Source organism: Gekko japonicus, unplaced genomic scaffold, assembly GCF_001447785.1.
Source record: "Gekko japonicus isolate JY-2015 unplaced genomic scaffold, Gekko_japonicus_V1.1 scaffold3, whole genome shotgun sequence".
Classification (NCBI taxonomy): Eukaryota; Metazoa; Chordata; class Lepidosauria; order Squamata; family Gekkonidae; genus Gekko; species Gekko japonicus.
This window is the reverse complement of record NW_015170887.1, coordinates 1,957,584-1,979,702: the sequence shown is the minus strand read 5'-3', so window position 1 is coordinate 1,979,702 and position 22,119 is coordinate 1,957,584. Positions and strand designations below refer to the sequence as shown.

At 44.4% G+C, this 22,119-nt stretch overlaps 2 protein-coding genes across 3 annotated transcripts in view; one reads left to right on the top strand and one right to left on the bottom strand.

Moving 5' to 3' along the window:
- Positions 1-517: 517 nt before the first annotated feature.
- On the bottom strand, positions 518-16,809 carry GSTZ1 (glutathione S-transferase zeta 1). Of its 2 annotated transcripts, none has more exons than XM_015418350.1 (9): positions 16,712-16,809; positions 13,490-13,541; positions 12,251-12,318; positions 10,526-10,606; positions 9,716-9,841; positions 8,673-8,748; positions 6,914-6,966; positions 2,720-2,769; positions 518-1,973 (listed from the first exon to the last, which is right to left on the bottom strand). In XM_015418350.1, exons 1-9 carry the CDS (start codon positions 16,730-16,732, stop codon positions 1,847-1,849), a joined length of 654 nt encoding a protein of 217 aa, XP_015273836.1. In that variant the 5' UTR covers positions 16,733-16,809; the 3' UTR covers positions 518-1,846. The 2 variants fall into 2 exon arrangements, with proteins under 2 accessions (XP_015273836.1, XP_015273837.1); XM_015418351.1 differs by lacking the exon at positions 16,712-16,809 and adding an exon at positions 14,244-14,299.
- Positions 16,810-19,296: 2,487 nt separating this feature from the next.
- Positions 19,297-22,119, top strand: part of POMT2 (protein-O-mannosyltransferase 2) — a 42,491-nt gene continuing 39,668 nt past the window's right edge. The window contains exon 1 of the mRNA XM_015418363.1: positions 19,297-19,532. Within this exon, the coding sequence (XP_015273849.1) occupies positions 19,336-19,532 (197 nt within the window). The 5' untranslated portion in view covers positions 19,297-19,335. The remainder of the gene's footprint in view (positions 19,533-22,119) is intronic.

Sequence of the window (22,119 nt, the reverse complement as noted above, 5' to 3'; positions counted from 1 at the left end):
TTGCATCCCTATTAACCCCTGTTATCTTAGAAAATGAAGCATTAGAATCAAGTACTTGCTGACTGAATATTTTGGCTCTCAGAAGGGAAAAAAAAAGACTATGTGGTTGGAACTTGGGCTGTCGCTAATTACTAGAAGGGATAATTGAAAACATTTGTGTTCCAGCTGGTACACTGTAAAGCAACAGAAGCTTTTCGTCCCTCTCCCATAATGCTAGAACCCAGGGTCATCCACTGAAGCAAGTCCTTCTTCTCATAGCACACAGTTAAATTGTGGGACGCGCTATCATGGGATCTGGTGACAGCTGCCAACTTGGAAGGCTTTAAAAAGGGGAGTGGATGCCCTGACCTGGGTAGCCCAGGCAAGCCCTATCTTGTCAGATCTTGGAAGCTAAGCAGGGCCAACCCTGGCATGTATTTGGATGGGAGACCTTCAAAGAATACCAGGGCCAGAGGCAGGCCATCAAGCCACTTCTCTTAATATCCTCCATGCCCCCAGTAGGAGTCACCAGAGGTCACCATGACCTCCAGGCACACGCACACAAAAAGGGGAGTGGACAGATTCATGAAGCATGAAGCTATCAGTGGCTACTAGTCACAATGGTTATCTACCCCCTCCAGTACCAAGAGGCAGTATATGCTGGGGAGCTCAGGCCCGAGGAGACTGTTGCTTGTGGGCTTCCTGGAGGCAGCTGGTTGGCCACTCCTGTGAACAGAATGCCAGACTTGATAGGCCTTTCGTCTGATCCAGCATGGCTCTTCTTATGTTCTTTAGAATAAGGCAGCTTGTCTTCTCCCAAAGGATAAATTGTTAACTAGAACTGGGGTAACCTTTTGACTTATAGAAGTTCCTCAATAAGCCCAATGGCAGCTGTTTGGCATATGCAGGGTTCTTGTATATGGAAAGACACAGGAGATTTATGATCAAGCTCTTTCCTAAGTTTTTAAAAGCAGCTATTTGACTGGGAAGTAGCAAGTGGAGATGTACAGGAGTCTCATTTGTTTTATCTCTCTCCCTTAGCATAGGTTCCCAGTAGGTATCCGTATGTAACTACCGCATGTGCTGTCTAAATCACTCTCATGGGCTTTGTGTCTCTGCTGCACAAACAGGAGAAGTAGTATTTACAGGAACAAAATCTCCTCCCCGCAAACACAGGGCTTTCCCACGTTCTTATTTCCCATGCTTGCAAGTTCCTGTTTTGTTGGGGGTTTTAATGTTCCACATGTGTTTTGCTTTCTCTAGTGGTTGATTTGATATTACACTGGTTTATTATGTCCATCATCTCTTTCTTCAGATTTAATCTGCAGGTTGTTATGCCCGTCTTAAGTGGTATAATACTGAATCAACCAACAGAGGGAGCAAAACACATCTTGAACAGAACCCCTTCTTCGAAGAAACAGGAACTTACAAGTGAGGAAACTGAGAATGTGGGAAAACCCACCCTCTTCTTTTAACTTTAAATCAAAAACATCTCACATATGCCCTGTTATATCACATCCCAAGATGTAACCTTCCCCCGGTGTGCAAATTTGTATGCCGTCAAGGTGCAGTCACTCTTGCCCACCACAGTGACTCACCCAGGCTGGCAGCAACTGAACTCACGCAGGACATTCACAAGCTCTTTTCTTTTAAATTGGCTTCATGCTGACATGTACACAAGGTGCTCCACAGTAGGCATACTTGCATACCATGCCAGTACAGTATGGCCTCGTCCACTCTGTCCAAAAGCTGGCTGAAAAGCATCAGAGCACTGGTCTTTGCTGAATCTGCCCCCAAAGAGGGACTCCCACGTAGAAGAGAACAGCAAAGGAACAGAGAAGTCAGCAGTACAAAACTCAAACAGCTTTTAGGCTCTTAGTTCTGGAGGGGTATCTGGCTGCCGGGATGGGTGGCTTGTCTGGAATTCCTCTAACTCCAGAAGAGCTTTGTTGATTCTTCTGAGTGTGGGGTACGGAGCAAGATCCACTTTATACCTAGAAGGAGAAACACAATTTAGTAGCTACCGTAGCAGTGTGCTCTGGAAATAAGTAAAGTCAAGGGCTTGTACAAAGACCTTCTTTACAAAGGGAATTCTCTCTCCTCCTTTGAAAAACAACCTCTACCAACTTTCACTTACTATTAGCATGGTGATAAACACACAACTGAGTGTCCTTGTCCAGGGGGGCCAAAACTTAGATTGTGCAGCCATTGTAGAATGGGAGAAGAGAGGGAGATTGTTGAATGGTGACAGGACAGTGGAGCAGCAAGTGGCTCCATGCCAGGTGCAAATTAACCATCCAGAGTAGTTCATGAAAGGCTTTGCTGAAGACTTGAGAGATTACACAAGGTCAAGTAGCCATAGGAAGTGATGCAGTGGAAGGTGCACAGACAGAACGTGAAGGACACAGATGTCTCAAACTCTCAAGCCCCTCTTTCCATTAGCCAATAGATCCTAACATCGGGTTGCAAACACAGTTCCCTAATTCTGTGTAGCATATGCAAGAGGATAATTGACATCAGTGGTCTGGGACTAGGGATGTCTCGGTGTTTGGCTCTATGTGTAAAAGAGAGCAATGCATGTGACCTTTGGAACAAGGTTCTGGAAACAAAATCCTAATAGAATAACATTTATAATATTACCATCTGAGAAACTGGGAATCTGCCTCAATGCAAACTGCCAGCCATGCCTCTTGGGCAACAAATGGAACCTCACCCAACCAAATAGTGTGTTGTTGCTTACCTCTCTGCATTGTACACCTGAGGGACCAAGCACAGGTCAGCCATGGACACCTACAGTGAAGCATAAACAAGTAGTTCAAGTACCCTTCTTCTGGAGCCTGAGATTTCCTGGTACCACTTTTGAGTCCACTGTGGGTTGCTGGCTAGAGTGTTGGACCTTCATTGTATAAATTTGCTGTTAAGTGAAGGGGATGGCCATTTAATTATTTATTTACATTATTTATAGTCCGCCTTTCTCATAGGGACTCAAGGCAGGTTACACAGAGTGAGTCAATGCAAGCAACAAAATGGGACATTGAATAAACAAAGCGTCAGGATTGTCGAAGCCTGGAAACAAGAAGAAAGAACTGAAGCCTAGCGAAAATATTAACATGACACATTAAGCAGTGCAAAAATTCATAATAAAATCCTACTTACAATAAGCTACACACAGTAGTATAGATCGCAGTCCCCAATCATTTATTCAAGCAAGTTTGTGAACCATTTTGTACAGTTCAAGCCTACTACCTGTGCACAAAAGCCCTCTTTTAATACTTTGGATCAAGGGCTCATGAGGTAGTTCTAGTCAAGTTTTTGCTTTGGCTGTTCGCCCTTTGTCAAATGTTTTGCACCAGGGGTGGCCAAACTGTGGCTCGGGAGCCACATGTGGCTCTTTCACACATATTGTGTGGCTCCCGCCAGGGCGGCTGGGGAAGCAAAGGGGAGGCATGCCTCCCCGATCGATCTTCCCTTTAAATACTTTCTCAAAGCCCTCCCCTTGCCTCCGGCCAGCTTGGAGAAGGCATTTGTCTCTAAATCCCTTCTCCCAGCCAAGCCGCGGGGGTGGGGGCTGGGGGCTTGGAGGATGCATTTAAAGTTAAAGTTGTTTTCTTTCCGCCTCTCCTGCCCGTCCCCATCTATTATTTCTCTCTCTCTCTCTTTTTCTTAGACAAATAAATATCATTAGCAAACAAATACATATCATTGGACAAATATCATGATCAAGATCTGTTTTTACCCCTTTTGTTTTTATTTCTGGCAGTCTCATTTTAATATTAATAAAAAGCAAATTTGCATATTTTTCCTAATAAAAATGTGTGTGTGATATTTGTTCATGTCTTGCAGCTCTCAAACATTTGACATTTATTCTATGTGGCCCTTACATTAACAAACCCTGTCTTACACCACACAGTATTGGTTTCCCTGTGGAATTCAAAGTACTCAGCCCTTTTAATGTTTAACATAAAACATCATGATACAGAAGACGAAGGGAAGACTTGCAATAAGTGGTAGACCATGTAATACAAAATATAATGCACAAAAATATACTTCTCAAACACAAAGTGTGCTTGTTCTCCAAATGTTGCCATGCTGCTGTTAGTGAGCTGGATGCTTTTTTAGGTGGATCTGCAAATAATAGTTTTTGGAGTCTGGCTGAAGTGTGGAACTCACGGCCAGAGGACACAGCAATGGTTACTGGTAAAATCATACTAGTGGATTACACAAATTCATAGAGTCTTGGTCCATCAATGCTTATTAGCAATAGTGACTAAATAGAACATCCATGTTCAGAGACAGAAACACTCTGAATACCAGTACTGGGGCAGGCTTTGGCCTCCATGCTCCTGTTCAGTGGCCTTGTGGGGGAAATCTGGTTGGCCACTGCATGAAACAAAATGCTGGGCTAGAGGGACCATTGATCTGATCCAGCACAGCTACTCTTACATTCTTATGACTCATTTACTTCAGCTTAACACACTTTCGTAATGAAAACCAGCTTATGTACCACAGCCCGATACAGTCTCATGAGAACAAGCAAAGGACTAATGGTATGTTTTGGTGACTATTGTACTTTGTGTTTAACAATGTGTCTTTTTTGTATATAACATATTTTAATATTAGGTCAGTTGGTCTGCATATTACTGCAATAGTTCTTCAGTTTCTCTTTTGGTTTGTTTTTGTTCTAGTCTGGCAATTTTTCTGGGGGGCATCTTATTTTCCCTTGTCCCCCCCCTTCTTGCCTTCCACCCACCCGTCCACCAAACCTGCCTTTATCTACCCTCCAGTCTTCAGCTTTCTCTCCTTCCCATCCCCTCGTAGCCTCTCCCTAGAGAAAGTCTGTCCAAGTTGCAAAAGTCATGCAGTAGTTGCCTGTAAGTCCAGCTGAGTCATATAGCGGCTGTGACCAAGCTGCACAGTGGCTCCTGCTGGACCCAGCCAAGTTGTGCGGGTAGTGAATCACTGGTGGTCCCAGCCAGGCCTGGCCCCAGTGAGTCCTCCTCTGGGGATATGATGGAGGCAGGGGGAACCGTTTCCAGGGCTGAGTCCACCCCTGAAACCCCTCCCACCATGAACTGGTTTACAGAAACCAAAGCCTGGGAGGCTTAGCAACCTCCAGACTGGCAACAGAGCTCAGTGGGCATTTCCCCCCCCCCCTAAAGATGCAGTGATTATTTCTGTTATTTTGGAGAGTTTTAATACCCCAATTTTTTCCAGATTTTTCCACAAACTTTAGACTTTCTTCAGGTCTGTAGAGAAGTCCTCCCCATCTGTCCCTAGCTTCATTTTGCTGATCTACTAATCCATACTTTATGACCCATAATATGTGTTATCAGTACTCACTTTGGCTATAACAAAAAAAATTATACCATGGAGCCTTGTATCTAAGCATACAAGTAAACAGAACTGGATCTGGAAGGATCCCTTTTTTCTTGCATTTCCTACAGTCATTTAAAAAGAAAATCTTTGTGACCTATCTAAGCCTCCAGTGACCATCTTGAGGCTGGAGACAAGCAAGTTATCTGCAAAGACAGAAAAGCAGCAATCTGCTGCCATTTCTGAGAGCTAAGGGCTTATGTATATACAGGGGTCTTGTTGTAGAAAAAGAGCTGCCGGAGCTCATTAGCATAACTCATTAGCATAACTTATTTGCATATGCCACGCCCCCTGACATCACCGGAAGTGACAGAAGGCCACACCCCCTGACATCACCGGAAGTGTGTCAGAAGGCCCGGCTACTTACCCTCCTGCTTCATCCTCATTCCCAAACGGAATGAGGATCGAAGCAGAGGGCGGGGTAAAGAAGGGGGCGGGGCTTCACCACGTGACCGCCCCGCCCCCTAGAGGTTCTCTTCCGGAGCTCCGTACCTGAGAGCTCCCCCCCGACTAGAGCCCTGTGTATATACCTCAGTGTATGGCAAGCTTGGTTGACCTCCAAGGATCTAGGGCTTTTTCAAGTTGCATTCTGCTAACCAAATAACCTGGATCATCTCATGGAGAAAAATTATCAGATTTACATTATGCTGCCTCTTCTTGCTTCTTTTCTCCTGTATTGCAGTGCCTATTCAAGCTTTTAAGGACTCTTTAAAAAGTATCCATGCCTCCTGCAGGACCCAGTAATGTTTCAACTGCTTCACTGAGCACCTTCAGTGGCAACCTCTTTGTACAGAAGAAAGAAGTGCACTGAAACACGGTGACCCCATAGGGTTTTCACGGCAAGATTCAGAGGTGGTTTGCCATTGCCTGCCTCTGCATCATGACCCTGGTATTCCTTGGAGGCCTCCCATCCAAATGCTAGCCAGAGCTGACCCTGCTTAGCTTCTGAGATCTGGTGAAATCAGGCTAGCCTGTGCCATCCAGTTCAGGGCGCACTAAAACATGCTGTGCAATTATTAACAGTAAGTGGTGCTATAGATTCTCGTACTTGCTGTATCTAATATTTGGTGAGCTAAGAAAGACCCTTGGCCGGAGGTTCTCAAAATGGATGCAAAATTATGGGTGGGGCAGGAGGGACAAGCAAATAGATGGTTACAGTGGTAGAGTTAGTACTCTTCCAATTTTGTTGGCTTTACAGGAAGCATGCATCTCAGCCTACTCAGGCCTGTAGCCAGGATTTATTAAGTCCGGGGGCATTTAAATTTCTTAGGGGGCACTGGCTAATCAAAGGCTCCTTCCTCACACCTGCCACTGCTCAGGGGCCCTGGGCTGGATGGGAAGTCGTGGGGCCTTGCTATTAAGTCAGGGGGCCTAGCCCCAAGATGCCCCCCGGTAGCTACAGGCCTGAGCCTACTGGACCTTTGCACTGACTATACTGCACAGAAAAACATTCCTTACCTGTGAAAACCAGGGTAGATAGTCTAGTTACACAAACCTGACTGATTCCGGGTCTGTAGTTCTACTAGTGATTGGAAGTGTCAATGATCTCAGCTTGTCTTACCTCATCCCCAACACAGTAGCGCCCAGATGTTTCCTGCAGGATCTGCTCCAAAGCTGTAGGAACAAAGTTGTACAATAGTTAAAAATCAGCAGCTCCTCCTTTCAGCATAGAGTTCTGTGTAGGTTAATGAATGAATTGCGCATCTTTGTGTGTGTGCAGTGCTATCACGTTGCTTCCAACTGATGGTGACTCTGTGAATTAATGACCTCCAAGACATTCTATCATTAACAGTGGCCACTTCTGCACTGTCATTTTTTTCACTCGTTTGTCCCTATTGCTTTGGGTGTCTCCCCCCCCCTTTTCCACATGTGTTTTGCTTCCTCTGGGACTACTAGGGAGAGCATTGGGGGGGGAGAACCCCTGAAGCAACAGGGACAAATGAGTGACAAAAATGACAGTGCAGAAGTGGCCAAGTCTGGCTCAGGTCTTGCCAGTCAAGGGCCATGTCTTCCTTTTATTGAGTAAATGCATCTCATGTGAGGTCTTCCTCTTTTCTGCTGCCTTCAACTTTATATGTCTTTATAGGGTTCTAATAAAAATCAACAAGGAAATGTGAAATAATACCAGGAAGCTTTTGAATTTGTCATAGTGTTAGAAAAAAAAACAGAAAGTGGGCTGGAAGAGGCACCTCTAGGGAAAACCATCACAACGGGCATTTTTAAGATACAGAAAAGAGTACCATACCGATGGTGACAAAGCCATGTGGTGTGCGGAATTTCACAGAAGGGGGTGGTAGGGGGTGTGCTGAACCATTTTTCCATGTGTCACTTTTCCACTGCATGTCCCTTCTCCTTTTCCCACAACTTACATTTCTCATACAAATGGAGAAAGCAGTGGGTCGGGGAAAGGGCTACGTTTCTGCCATTCTCTTCCTCTCCTCTCCTTTGTCAAAGTCCTATAGGAATCTTGTGTTTGCTGGATTTCTCAGCTTCATTTCCAGCAGTCCAATGTGAATGTAAAGGGAGTAAATTCTAACATAATTCTTTTGGTTACTGAGGCTATGTCTGCACCAGTATGGATTGGTCCAGCTGTTGTTAAGGCCAATTCTTCATGTGCTTAGTTTTGTAGTTATGCATTAAAGGTTAGTTGTGCTTTTAAGGTTATTCTCTGAGAACTTGCTGAAGACTGATTTCCATTGGCTGTGTGTCTTTGCCAAATGACAGCTCTCTATTTTCATTTAAATATTTATTTCCTGCTTTCCCCCTCTTTGGGAGGACTTAAAGAACTTCCAAAATGCTTGAAGCTTGTACTAGAATTTGTACAGGATGGAGTGACATACATTCAACTCACGCAAGTTTGTGCTACCAGAATTATTGGTGGACTTTAATTGGCTAGACTGGAGGCCCATCTTATAGAATAATAATAAACAAATACAGAAGTATTTAGGAAACAACATCTGGCCTTGTACTGTATATGTATGTAACATCTTATGAAAAAAATTTTTTGAATGTATGTCAAATTTATAATTGGAATTGTGACCACTGAGGAAGGCCCTTTGAGGGGCCGAAACGCGTTTGGTTCCGTTGCACAGCACTAACCCATCTATGTATGAATATTGAGAAGTTTTTTTTTTATGTCTGAATGGTATATTTTTAATGAGTCTTAAGTTTTAAAATGTGTACACCTGAATAAATTTTGCATTTTTATAATATTTAGAGTCAGCTTAACCCTTGTGGATCCATACCAGACAAAACTTTCCTCATAACCTCCTAGTCTACTGGGAGAGCTAAATCTAGCTGCAATTCACTGTGGGTCTCACCTTTAAAGCCACCAGAGATACAGAGCTGGGCCCATTCCAGCTTCTTATCCCCAACTTGCTGCAGGATGGAGAGGTTCTGAAAAATACAGGAGTCTTAAGGTTAGATTGCCTCACAGCTTAGAAATTAACTGTGGCTACACATAGGCAGTACTGTTTTTAAAAGAGTTTGAGAGGGTGGGAGGGAGAGCCATTGTTATCTTTGTTGCTAGTGTAGCTACCTTTTCAATGGTAGCTAGATTTTTAATCCAGCACTGTCTGATTGGACAACAGCACTGGCCCACACAACCCATGACGCAAAGGCACTTTGTCTTCTACACAGAAAGTGGCTGAGGTGCACGGTGGCAGGTACATGCAGATGGAGTCTTTGGGTTCAGGGACTATGCTTGGGCTAGATTGAAATACTCTGGGGAGAGGTATTTGGCCCTTGCACTCCCAGTTGCCTATCCCTGCACTGTCTTGTCTAACAGAGATTTGAAATGTTGCAAAGCCTGCAAGTTCTTGTTGTCCAGAGACGACAGGATGAGTATTCACACCTGGGGCAATGATGACACCATCAAACACCTTAAAACATTCTGAAACGTGCCCAGCCATATATGGTTCTGTACCTGGGCTTAGACTTGATCTGGGTCATCCTTCTATAATTCTGCTGTTTTGCATACAGAGCAGCCTTGCAATTAGCATTTACTAGGTCCTCTTAGATTAGTGCCCTTTGGCATGTCAGGTAACTCCACAGCACTAGGGACAGGAGAACAGAGACAAGATTTCAAACAGGAGTAGCTGACAAAGTCTTTTCTCAAAGCCATATTTTTAGCTTCACAGTTTTCCCCAAGATCCTGTGCTCTTCATTTTCTAAAGCTATAACAAATGAGAACGAAGGAGTCTGGAGGTACTGGGTAGCAGTATTCAAATAATAATAAAGGGATGGGGTCATAAAGTAACTTTTTCTACCCTGGAAAGGAACTTCCATCTCCCCTTGGACTTGGTGTCAGCAGTGACCGTAGATGAGACAATGCTACAGTAGATGCCCTGGCAAAAAGCAGTACCTGTAATGGTTGAATTCCAGAAGCAATGACATCAGAGATTATCCGGACTTGAGCTCTCTTCTTAGGATCCTGAGGTAGGATCCTAGGGTTTGGCCGTGTCTCCTCCAGATACTCTATTATGGCCAGCTGAAATAAACAGAGGAATTAGGTAAGACTGACATGATAAAGAAGAGGAGATTGGATTTATACCCTGCCCTTCACTACCCAAAGGAGTCTCAGAGCGGCTTACAAACTCCTTTCCCTTCCCCACCCCACAACAGACACCCTGTGAGGTAGGTGGGGCTGAGAGAGCTCTGACAGAAACAGCTCTTTTTCAAGGACAGCTCTCGTCAGAACTATGGCTTGCCCAAGGTCATCCAGCAGGTGCAAGTGGAGGAGTGGGGAATCAAACCCGGTTCTCCCAGATTAGAGTCCTCGCACTTAACCACTACACCAAACTGTGTAGGGGAAAGTGCTTCTCTGGGGTACAGCAAAGAATCAAGGCTGAAGATTCCAGATCATGGTATAAGCTGAGCAAATGTTGTCAATGGGGTTAGGGTTCACTGCATAAAGTAATGGTCTGTCACTATGGAAAACCTTGGTGGGACCTTAAAACCACAAACTATTAAATTTTCAAACTGAATCAGGGTGGGATCACCACACACAAAAATTCTTGTTCAGTGTTCCTGGATGATCCTATCCTACTGAAGATGGTTTCCCTTTCAACAGATCCCATCTGATACTGAATAAGTTATACCCTTAAAGAGGGTACAAAGTACTTATTCTGGACGATGGCATCAAGTAAATAATTAATACAAATTGCTTACTCACTGACTGAGAGAGGGTGACCCCATCGATTTTGAGTGCCGGGACTTGTCGCATTGGATTCACAGAAAAGAATTCAGGTGACAGCTGTGAAAACAGGACAGTTTCTTACATGTATTGCAGTCCTAAACAGACGAGTTACCCCATTGATTTCAGTGGGCATAAAATGTGTACTTCTGCTTAGGATTGCACTGCAGATCTGGAATTTTCCTAAATTCCCCCATATTTCCTTAATTAAAAAATTATACCCTGCTTCTAATCCTCAGAAGAGTATTTTTTTCTGAGCTGCAGAATCAAGGGTGTTGGTGTTCAAAGATGGAAGCCACCTTCTGAAATATTCTCTCCACATGCAGAGGATCTGGGAAGAATGTTTGCCCTGCAGCCTCCTGATTTCAGTTCAGCATAGTCTCTCTAGCTTGCCCCCAACCCCAAAACAGAGAATGGGGAAGAACTAACTCTAACAACATCTTCCCTCACTATCTGTTAATTCATGGCAACCTTTGTGCCTTTTCTTGATTAAGAATATAGTTTCTAAGCCTTTGTCCAAAGGAGCAAGCCTCCTCAAATCAAAGCAACCATTATCCAAACATTCCCAATGCAACATAAAGGAAAGTCTCATTCTTGTTTTTAAAGTGAGGGTTGTGGAGATCAAAAAAAGAAAAACAAGGAAAGGCACACACTGTGTGGGTCTCCAGCACACTTTAAGGTACTAGACAGAGAAGTTCCTTTAATTTCCAGCACTAACCATTAACATTTAGGCTGTTTGGCCCGACACAGCCACCCCTCCCCTCTGGATCAAATGGGCACAGTTACACAGCCACATCTGTCAGGTGTTCCCCAGGCATACTCACACCATCATAGGATGACTTGGAGCTGGGTTAAAAAGGCACCACATCACAAGTGGTATTTCTGGTTCCTCACACATTCATTGCACATGGCCGGATATCTCAACATGAGGAGCACATGCAGAATGGATTTGGCAGCCTGAACCTGCGTGCACATGCACACTTATGCGCGTGCATGAGTGCACATGCACACTTATGCGCGTGCATGAGTGCACATGCACACTTATGCGCGTGCATGAGTGCACATGCACACTTATGCGCGTGCATGAGTGCACATGCACGTTCATGCATTTTGAAACATTTCCAGGCAGCGCACTCTGTGGCTGATGCGCTGCAGTAATGTGGATACTTGACCACAGGATGTTTGCATGGGTAACCCACAGCAGGGTGTGCTGTCTGGAAGATATGCCCCGCAAGACTTTAAACTGTTACAATTAGAGGTGGCACCATATTGCGCCAAAGCTGCCAGTGTGACCACAGCCTTAGACAGATCAAGATGGATATCTGAAGAAGTGAGCTCATACTCATGAAAGCTCATACCCTACCACAAATACTGTTAGTCTTTAAGGTGCTACTGGACTTTTACTCTTTTCTACTACATTAACATTCAAAGTGGGACAAAAACTTTACAGAAAAGGTTGGGAAAGTCAGGCTGTTACTTTAGGCAGCATTGGAGGGAACCAACTATTTTTCTTTCCCTTTAAGAACTGGAAACCTTACAGAAGTTAAAGAGAATTTGCCTTTGAGTCTGACTGTTTAAAAAGCATCTGTCACAGATAGAGAGCTCACAGGGAAATGGGATCTGTCTTGAAAGAGAAAATTGCTAATTTTTGTTATGGCTTCTGATCATGCCTGATGTACAGATTGAACACAGCTATCTCCTTACCTGCTGCCCTCCATCCTTCACAAGATTCACTGGTGCTTGATCATAGGCAATTCCTTTCAAAGCCAATGCTGTAAGAAAAGGACAACACAAATCCTGATAAGTAACTTGCCATGGTACATATTCTACAACTGGATAGAACTTTTCCCCCTCATCACCAGTACTATAATGGACACCCACTGAAGTTGATGAGAAATAGATTCACAACAGACAAAAGGAAGTATTTGTTTACTCACTGAGTAATTAAATTGCAGCATTCACTATCAGTGGACTGACCAATGGCCATGAGAACATAGATGGCTTTAATAGGGGTTAGACATTCATGGAAAAGAGGTCCATCAGTGGCTATTAGCCATGGTTACTACAAGGAACCTCCACATTCAGAAGCAGAAAACCTCTGAGTACTGGTGCCAGGAAGCAAAATCAGTAGAAGGCCTCAGCCTTTGTGCTTTGTTTATTGGCCATCCAGGGAAACTGGTTGATCACTGTGTGTGAAATAGAATGCTGAATTACCTGGGCCACTGGTCTGATCCTGCTTCTTAGGTACTCAGGGCAAGCCTCACCTATTTGAGTGATACAAGTTTCCCAGTTTGCTTCTAATACATTTTTCCTTCTAATGCATTTTTACAATGCCTTTAAAGAATGTAGTGAAAGCATACATCTGGATTGTGCTATTTTTGTGTCTCTTAATTAATTCCAGATCTGGAATAGAAGGAACAACCAAACACAAAAAGTGAATAGCCACGTAAATGCCCTTAAGAATGCAGAATGATTTCAGAACATCAATTATATCTATATATATTACAATATAGGAGTGAGCTTGGTCTGTATCATGAAATTTCCCTGCAACTCTTGAGGGCAATTTCACTTTTTAAATTCTGCACTGGAACTGACATACAGCTTGTGCATATGGTTTTACATATGGCATACATAGGCTACAGTCAGCTGCTCCCTCCCTTACATGCACATGAAGAGCGTGACTACCACATGTGATAACCTAAATACAACTTCCATGATACTCCCATTTGGTAATGTGTGAAATAGCCGTAACCAGGAGATTTCTTCCTCCCTCTCAGACGAACTCTGATATTTTTTCTCCGTCCAGCAAGGAAACAGAAAACACTTCAACCCCCCCAAAGTGGCTAATCTTTTGCTGATCTCTGACTTAATAAGTCACTGATTAACTGAATTTTGGCAAGCAAATCTGAAAAGCATGGGATAGGATTTAATAACTGTTCTTACCAATTCGTACTCTCCAGGAGCAGGAACTTCTGAAATAACTATAAAGAACAGGCTGCAGAAGTATAGGGGAAAAATTTGCAAGTAGACATTAATTTGCAACTGTAGCAGCTTCATTAACACACAAGTATAAAGTGGAGGCAACATACTTAACTTACAACTGATGATATGGGTTGTAGCCCATGAAAGTTTAACAGAACAATTCTACTCAGAACTAAAACCCCATTTTATGCAAGGGGGATTGGTAACGAGGGCTACCAACAGGCCTGGAAAAAAAAATGTCCTGCTCCTTTTAACGTGTGGCAATGGGCATCTGAAGCTTTTTGGCAGGAGGTAAATAACGTCACCTGGTAAAATAAGAGATTAAGTCTCTATTAAAAAAACAGGACTTTCCCTCCTCTCCACTCTAACAGCAGCCTAAGCCACCATAGAAGCCTAACACAGAATAGGGGCTGCGTTTCATGTTATTTCATTAAAATTGTAATGGATTCACTTCTAGAAAAGTACAATTTAGGCAAGACTGGCCTCACATATCCCTGTTTTGAAATAGTGGCGTTCCCCACCTTTTTTATTTTCAGCTTCCACTGAAATTGGTGGGAAGTTCCTCTCAGAAATGCCAGGCTATGAAAAAAACATGCTTCCTATGAGAACTGGAGCAAATGCTCCAGATGGGTACTGTGAAAGTGAATGGGAAGAGATACTCTGCAATGAGATAACAAGGCAGCTCCCCAGACACCCTGAACCTTCTTTGTCTCACCTTTTTAGAAGCTTCCATACTGTTTGTTCATGTAGTATCCTCCTGTGAAACCCAACACAGACTGGGGAAGCGGGGAAAAACTTATGCAGCCAAGTAGTTGCAAAAGCCCCACCCCTTAGCTGTCAAATGGCAGAGAACAGCAAGAAAACTTTGACAGTTTCTGACCTCTTCAGCCCAGATGCCAAAGAAGGCAAAAGCCAAGTGAATTGTGTACAAAAGAAATACAGAACTTTGTACTGCAAAAGCAGCAAGCTTTGCCAGCGTTATTAAATGCCTCACATAACAGAGATTAGTTCAGTTGCAAGATCTGGGCTGCTGCTAGACTCAGAATATTTTGACAGGATAGAGACCAAGAAGAGATGTGGGAAGCAGAAGAAACAGTAGGAAAAGGGGTTGGGAGGGCCATGAAGCTTCCCACCAGACAGAGACCCTGCGTAGTTTAACTATTTGCAAAATGTATACCACAACCCCTGGCTCACAGTGCTTGAGGCATCTGTCAACAAGCAACAGCCTTCTCTAGGTCCTGTGCCACCCAGAACATGTTTAAAAATATGTATATCCCACTTGACTCCCAATCCACAGTTTCTTTTAAAACCAACCATAGCTTTTCATGACCCACACAGTCAAAGCTTTGCTGTAATCTATGAAACACAAGTTGATTTTCTTCTGAAGTTCTCTGGTATGTTCCAGTAACCAATATAAATTTTGCAATATGATCTCTAGTGCTTCTTCATTTTCTGAATCCAGCTTGAACATCTGGCATTTCTCATTCCATATGTGGTAACGGTCTTTTTTGTAAGCATCACCATAGTAATTACCAATTTTTTAAAAAACCTCAAAAAGCCATCTAAGTGGCAACACAAGGTGGAGAAAGGACAGCGAGAAACAATTGTCAGACTTCTGAAAGGCCAGAAGGGCTCCAGAGAGCCACCACTGGGCCAGCAAAGATTCCCCTTTGAGCCCACTTACCATGCCACTCAAGCAAGTCACATGCCTTGCCCAGCTCCCTACACCACTAGCATGGCAAGGGACCCTGTAATTTTGTCCCTTGATCCCTACCCTGTCCTGGATGGCCCAGGCTAGCCTGATCTTGGAAGCTAAGCAGGGTCAGCCCTGGTTAGTACTTGAATGGGAGACCGCCAAGGAAGTCCAGGGTTGCTACACAGAGGCGGGCAATGGCAAACCGCCTCTGAACATCTCTTGCCTGAAAAACCCTCCAGGCTTGCCATAAATCAGATGTCACTTGACTGCACTTAATCACTTCCAGCAGCCCAAGTCAGAAACCTTTTCATTTACTTCACGTGCACATTTCCTTTCTCCTGAACAGGAACCCAAAGCAGTTTACAGTATTCTCTCCATTTTATCACACAGCAACCTTGTGGGGTACGTTAGGCTGAGTGTGTGACTGGCCCAAGGTCACCCAGTAAGCTTCCATGGCAGAGTTGGGATTTGAACCTGGGTCTCTCAAATCTAGGGGCTGTGGTGGCTCAGAGGTTAAGACACTGAGCTGCAGACTGGAAGGTCTGTAGTTCAGCAATTCAAGACCTAGTGCTGCGTGATGGAGTGAGCTCCTGTCTCTGGCCCCAGCTCCTGCCAACCTAGCAGTTTGAAAGCAAGAAATTGCAGGAGGTACTGCTTCAGTGGGAAGGTAACAGCATTCTGTGCGCCTTGGCATCTAGTCATGCCGGCCACATGACCACGGAGATGTCTTTGGACAGCGTTGGTTCTTCGGCTTGGAAACGGAGATGAATCCTAGCGTTGGATTTGACTAGCTTTCAAGCAAGGGAAACCTTTACCTTTACCTCCCAGATCTAGTGATATGTAGTGGATAGGGAGCCATACGTGACTCTTCAAAGCACCATTACCCGATTTTTAAATTACTCTTTGGAAACATACATTTGTCTATTCTGGCTGCACTCCTAAATAACTTTCCTGGCAGTTGATCACACTGAATAACAAGTACTTGTTTCTGAGTAGACATGCTGCAGATTGCAATGGTAAAAGAACTTTTTAAAAAGCTTTTGATCTTAGCAAACTGGTGGGATACCACTGTGACAGTTACACACATTGTAAATACAAGAGTTCCAATCTGTGGCTGCATTCCTCCGCACACTTGCCTCGGAGTAAGCCCTACTCTACTCAATGCGATTTACTTCCAAATAGGTTTGATTGGGAGTGCCCCTTTTGTCAGTAATGGAGAGCAAGGCAGTTGGGAAGTATTTATTTCAACAGTATAAAATCAGAATGTGAAAATGGCTTTTCCCGGCACTATCCCTCCCGCATACCTTGCAGGGGAACAGCTCTGATCCGTGAAGCTTAAGTACAATTAATTCATCGTTCATATTAGCGACAAGCTATAGAGAGCAAATATTTACAAAGATAACAAAAGCGAAATCGCGTCTTGCTTTTATATCTACAGCTGCACCAGAGAAAGCTTTCCGTCCGCGTTGGGCAGTCATGGCAAATACCTTTACTAACGCGGCACACATCTTGACTTGCTCTCTTCCCTTCAGTCAGTCCCTCCCTCTCTAGCTAAACGGCACTTTTATGGCTCGCTCGGCACTGCTCTATTCCGGTCCTTTTAACGGGGCCAGTCTTGAACAGAGACTTGGTCGTATTGAAAGTAGACGTCTTTCCTAGAGTTGACGGGATTCTGGGAGTTGTAGTTGTAGCTGTTTTCTCAACATTTTTCTCAGTTAAGTTGTGATGGTATCAAGCAGATACATCAAGACTGAAAATTACGTTGTAAAGTAGAACCTTTCAACTAGTTGGCTATCCAACTTGCTTTTTTCTCGGGATCACAGTGGCAAATAACAATTTAAAATTTAAAGCAAAATTTAGAGAACACTGTACAAGAGATTCTAGTCAGGAAAAAAAGCTGGATGACATTGAAGACTGCTTTATTCAAACCAGATTATAAAAGACTCTGGAGAAGTGGTTTTCCAGTTCTCACTCATGCATTGGCAAGCATAAGAAGTCTTGGCAGTTTGCCTGCCTGTGCCGGAGAGATCCCATCTTCTTGGAGTTTGTATTCACATCTCCCATCACTATGATGCTAGTTTGATAAAGACATCAGCTCACTTCTGTTTCATGATCTGGGTGTAAAACAGAGAGGCCCATTGCAATACCATAAATTATGAAACTTCTCAGGGTTATTTATTTTTCGCTGTCTCATCTTTCTTTTCTGTTTAGCAGCCAGATCAGGTTCCTAAAGTGAGCAAGCTTTGCTCCTTGCTGTAAAACAGGTGTGTGTGTGTCTACTTGAAAATTTTAAATGACTGAAATAATTTTCTTCAGACAGATTTGTTTGGGCATGAGCCTTTAAAAGTTAGAAATTCTGGTCTTTGCACAAAGTTTATACAATGTTCTCCTTCTTTATGAAGAAACTCTAACAAAAGTGTTTCAAGGGTGGCAGTCACTGGTCACCATTTCACAGCTTGGTAATCAAAAGCCAGCATTATGGTCACTTGGAAAAATCACAATAGGTGATCTGTGCACATCTTCTGTGGGGCCAGGCACCTCCCCTCAGAGCAGCCAAGAAGAGAGCAGGTGGCCTCCTCTGACTTTAGTCACATCAGATGAAGAGATTCGAAGTGCTGCAATGAAAGGAAAAGGGAAGAAGTTCATCAGTCTCTCAGAGAGACAAATTATTAAGCATACCAAATCCTGCAAAGGGAAATCCTGCCTCACAAAACCTCTTCTAGTTATTTGAGCAGCTTTTGACAAGTAACCTCATCAAAGGCTTCTGAGTAAGCTTAGAGGAGAAAGTGGGTAGAAGTAGGTTTGTCTCCCTCCCTCTCCCATAATAGTAGACCTTGGGGACCAAATTATTGGGGGGAAAGGTTCAGGACAGACAAAAAGAAATATTTCTTTACTCAACAAGTAATTCAGTTGTGGAATTCACTGCCATTGGGGGCAACCATGGCCACAAGCATATATAGCTTTAAAAGGGTATTAGAAAGATTTAGGAGGAGAGGTCTATCACAGGCTAGCTACTAGCCACAATGACTGAAGACAGCAAACCTCCGAACACCAGTCCTGGGGGGAAGCAGCAGCAGCAGCAAGGGGGGGGGCTTTAGTCTCTATGTTCTGCTTGTTTGGCCCGCCAGGGAAGCTAATTGGTGGCTGTATATTGGACTAGATGGAGTGATCCAGTAGGCTGTATTTATGCCCTCTCGGTCCTGGCCCCGACCTGGTGGAACTCTCTGCCAAATGACATCAAGGCCTTGCGGGATCTTATGCAATTCCTCAGGGCCTGTAAGACAGAGATGTTCTGCCAGGCTTTTGATTGAGGGCAGCCACGGTTTCCTCATTGGCTGGCACCCATCCTCTCCCCCCCTTTTGTTCTGAGTTTCCTTTGCCCAGAAAATTGCCCAGTAGTCCAGTATTGGATAAAAAAACATTATAGGATGCCGTTTTGGATCTTTTATTCTGAATTTAAATTTTTATTAAGTTGTATATTGAATTTTAAGGGGCCACCGTGGCTCAGTGGTTAAGACGCTTTAGTTGCAGACTGGAAAGTTGGTAGTTTGGCAGTTCGAGTGACGGAGTGAGCTCCCGTCTTTGGTCCCACCTCCTGCCAACCTAGCAGTTTGAAAGCAAGAAATTGCAAGTAGATAAATAGCTACCGCTTCGGCGGGAAAGTAATCGAATTTTAATATTTTATATATTTTATGGCATTTTGCCCTTTTGTACATTGCCCAGAGCCCGGTGTGAGCTGGGATAGCGCATCATCATCGTCATAAATAATGTTCTTGCGTTCTAAATAAATATATAGCATGTATCTCCCCCATAATGCGCATAGGCGCGTGTAGAGAGCAGAGATATTGCAACAGTCAGTTTTCGGCGACTGTAGCAATGATAGGAGAGATGCTCCTCGCTATTCCATTCCTTTCATGAGCGCACGACAACGCCTTAAAAACTACACTACCCACAATACCATGAAAGCCCTTAATTCGCCCCCTCTTGGTCGTTCACGTGCTCCGAAATGCTGAACTCTTTTTCCCATCATGCCTTCTGAACTCTACCTCCCATAGTGCTTTGGGCGCAAATTCAGGGGTGCCGGCAGGAGGCGCCTCCTGTCAGGGCGCGAATGCCTCTGGCAGTGAACAAAACCTGCCAGGCCGTGTTGGGCCTGCAGCAACGGAGAACCCTCAGGCTGGCAAGTAGCCCCGCGTCGGCTTCCTCCGTACCCCGGAGTTCTGTGTGGTTCTGGACCCAGCTGGGCCTGGTCACTTTCCTAAGCTTCGCTACCCGCTTCTATCGCCTGCAGGAGCCGCCACACATCTGGTGAGGGGCCGCGGTGCCATGGCGACGGGGGCGGAGCTTGGTTACGGGAGGGCGGGGTTTGGTTGTGGGAAAGGAAGATGCACCTTGGAACCCATTGAGGTTAGTTCAGAAGGAAAGGACCCGGTATTGCGGGCGCGCGCCGGGGATCGAACCCTTTCTCCAGCGCAGCGGCCGTCCTGGTTAGCAATGTGCGCTTTGGCTCCGCCCAAGTACGGCAGGGCTGCCCCAGTTGAACTACTTTCCCAGCGTATTTATGGTAGAAGGAGACGAAAAGGTTTCCCCTTCCCTTTTCTTTCATCCAGTTTTGAAAGCAAGTGACTTCATTGGACTTTCATCAAATTGGCCATGCTCAGCTGGTGGACAAGTGTTGGCTTTGCATGTGAAGAGTACAGTTCTAGAGTACTAAGTTGTGAAGTTCTGAGGGTGAATAGGGAGGCAAACAGCTGCATAGATTTTGCTTGACCCTAACTTACATTGAGCACAAGAAGCTGTTTTTCACTGACTCAAGCAGCTGGTCTGTCAATATCAGCATTGTCTGTCTTGGCAGTGGCTCTTAAGGGTCCAGCTAGAGATGTTTGACATCAACTGCTGCCACCTGGATCTCTGGGGACTGATCTTGAGACCTTCCACATACAAAGCAGATGCTCTTCCCCTGAGCCACAATCCATCCTAGCCTCCACCCTGTCATTTGCTCTACAGATGATCCTTTTGCAGTAATACAGGATGCATTGTGGGCTACTTAAAAGTAACAGCATCTGGGAGATAGTTCCAGGTGGGCAGCCCTGTTGGTTTAAAGCTGTAGACAAATTTAAAGTCCAATGGCACTTTTAAGACCAACAACGGTTTATTCAAGGTAAGAGCTTTCGTGTGCATGCACACTTTTCCAAATACATTGGAATGGAAGGCAAGAGTTCAAACTTCTAGTCAGAGGCTGAACAGCAAATTAACATGTAACATGATGAAGATCTTAAAACATCATCATGTTACATGTTAATTTGCTGTTCATCCTCTGTCTATAAGTTTGAACTCTTGCCTTCCATTCCAATGTATTTGAAAAAGTGTGCATGCACACAAAAGCTCTTACCTTAAATAAGCATCTGGGAGAATATGTTGTAGGGTGAAAAACTGTTTATTTGTTTTAAAACATTTCTCCCTGCTTTTCTTCTGAAAGGCTTGTGTCATCCATAGCCCAAGAGAGAGCAGCAACATAGCTTCAGACAAGTAACAATATGAACAGTGATTGACCAACCCCAGATTATAAAACCATAGTCTCTCCATCAATAAGTAAATAAAAGAACTCTACCAAAGAAAAGCAACTTTGATGAGTTTTAGGAAGAGGTGCAATAAGAATGCTTTCCTTACCACCTCTAGAAGTCTCCTGTGCAGAGTTGGTGTCACAGCCAAGAAATCACAGGCTCGAACCAAGGGGAACGGGGGGAGGGGGGGAGATTGCAAACAGAAGCTGGTTCACTGAATGCAGTTGGCACAATAGAGACAGCCATTCAGACGCATGGTCCAGGATATGAAGGCCCTATAAGGAAAAAAACAAGCACCTTTAGTTGAGCCTGGAAACAAACAGGCAACAAATGAATTTGCTTTAGAACTGATGTAGTGCAGTGTTAATGGCTGACCCTAGACAATAAATGAGTAGATGTATTTTGCCTTAATTGAAATTTCTGTTTAAGGGTAGATCCATGTAGTAATGATAATTAGCATGGATCAGTGTGGTCAGATTGGCTAAGTCAGTGATACTCATTCAGTTGCTCAGGAGCCACATTTGATTCTTTTGGTTTTCTGTGACACCCATCAATGCTCCAAGTTGTGTAGTCTTGTGAGCAAAAAGACTATGTGTTTGTGGCACTCATGTACTCAAGGGCGGTTCACACACTGGCGGCCTGGAGGGGTGCCACCTCAAGTGACACCCCTGTGGAGCCTTTGTGATAGGCTCCAGGCCAGGGGGCTTTTGAGGGGTAGCCTCTTCGATGGCGTAATGTCAGAGAATTGAGGCTCCCCTCCGCCCTGACGGTCCAGTCGCTGAGTGGCCTTCGGGCATAAGCTGGACTGACTGGGACAAGCGCCGGAGATCGAGCGGAATGGCATAAAACTGAGCATGGTCAAAGAAACTGACCGACAATGAACGTGACTTCTGAATAAAACGGAGTAGTTTGAAAAGCGACCCCCCCCGCAGTTGAAAACAGTGATTGCAAAGAGGGACGCCTCTTGTGCGAATGAGGGGCTAACGGACATGAAGAGGGAGAGGGGAGGAAGTAAACCGAAAGTGTTTTGAGAGACTTATCTGAATCGCAAAGTCGTTTGGTGAGTTTTCCGAGTTGTGTGGAAGCGGCCGAAACTGTAAACAAAACAGGAAAGATGGCGGCCCAGCAGAGAAAGTTTAAAATGAAAATTAAAGAGAGAGACACCACAAGCAAGAAGTTGAAGAAAAGGCTGGGAGATGTGGAAACGAAGCAGAATTGCCAAGAGAATCGAGTTTTGCAGCTACAGATGGAAAAAGCTAACATGATTCTCAGGTTTCAGGGGGTTCCTGAAACAGATCGGCAAGAAGAGGGTGCTTGGTGAGATTATCGCT

Coding starts and splice junctions, on each gene's coding strand:
- GSTZ1 (XM_015418350.1), bottom strand. CDS start 16,732: ATGTGTGCCGCGTTAGTAAAG. Junction 13,542..16,711: donor TGTGTGCCGCGTTAGTAAAG/GTATTTGCCATG, acceptor ATACTTCTGCAG/CCTGTTCTTTATAGTTATTT. Junction 6,967..8,672: donor TATCTCTGGTGGCTTTAAAG/GTGAGACCCACA, acceptor TTGTTCCTACAG/CTTTGGAGCAGATCCTGCAG.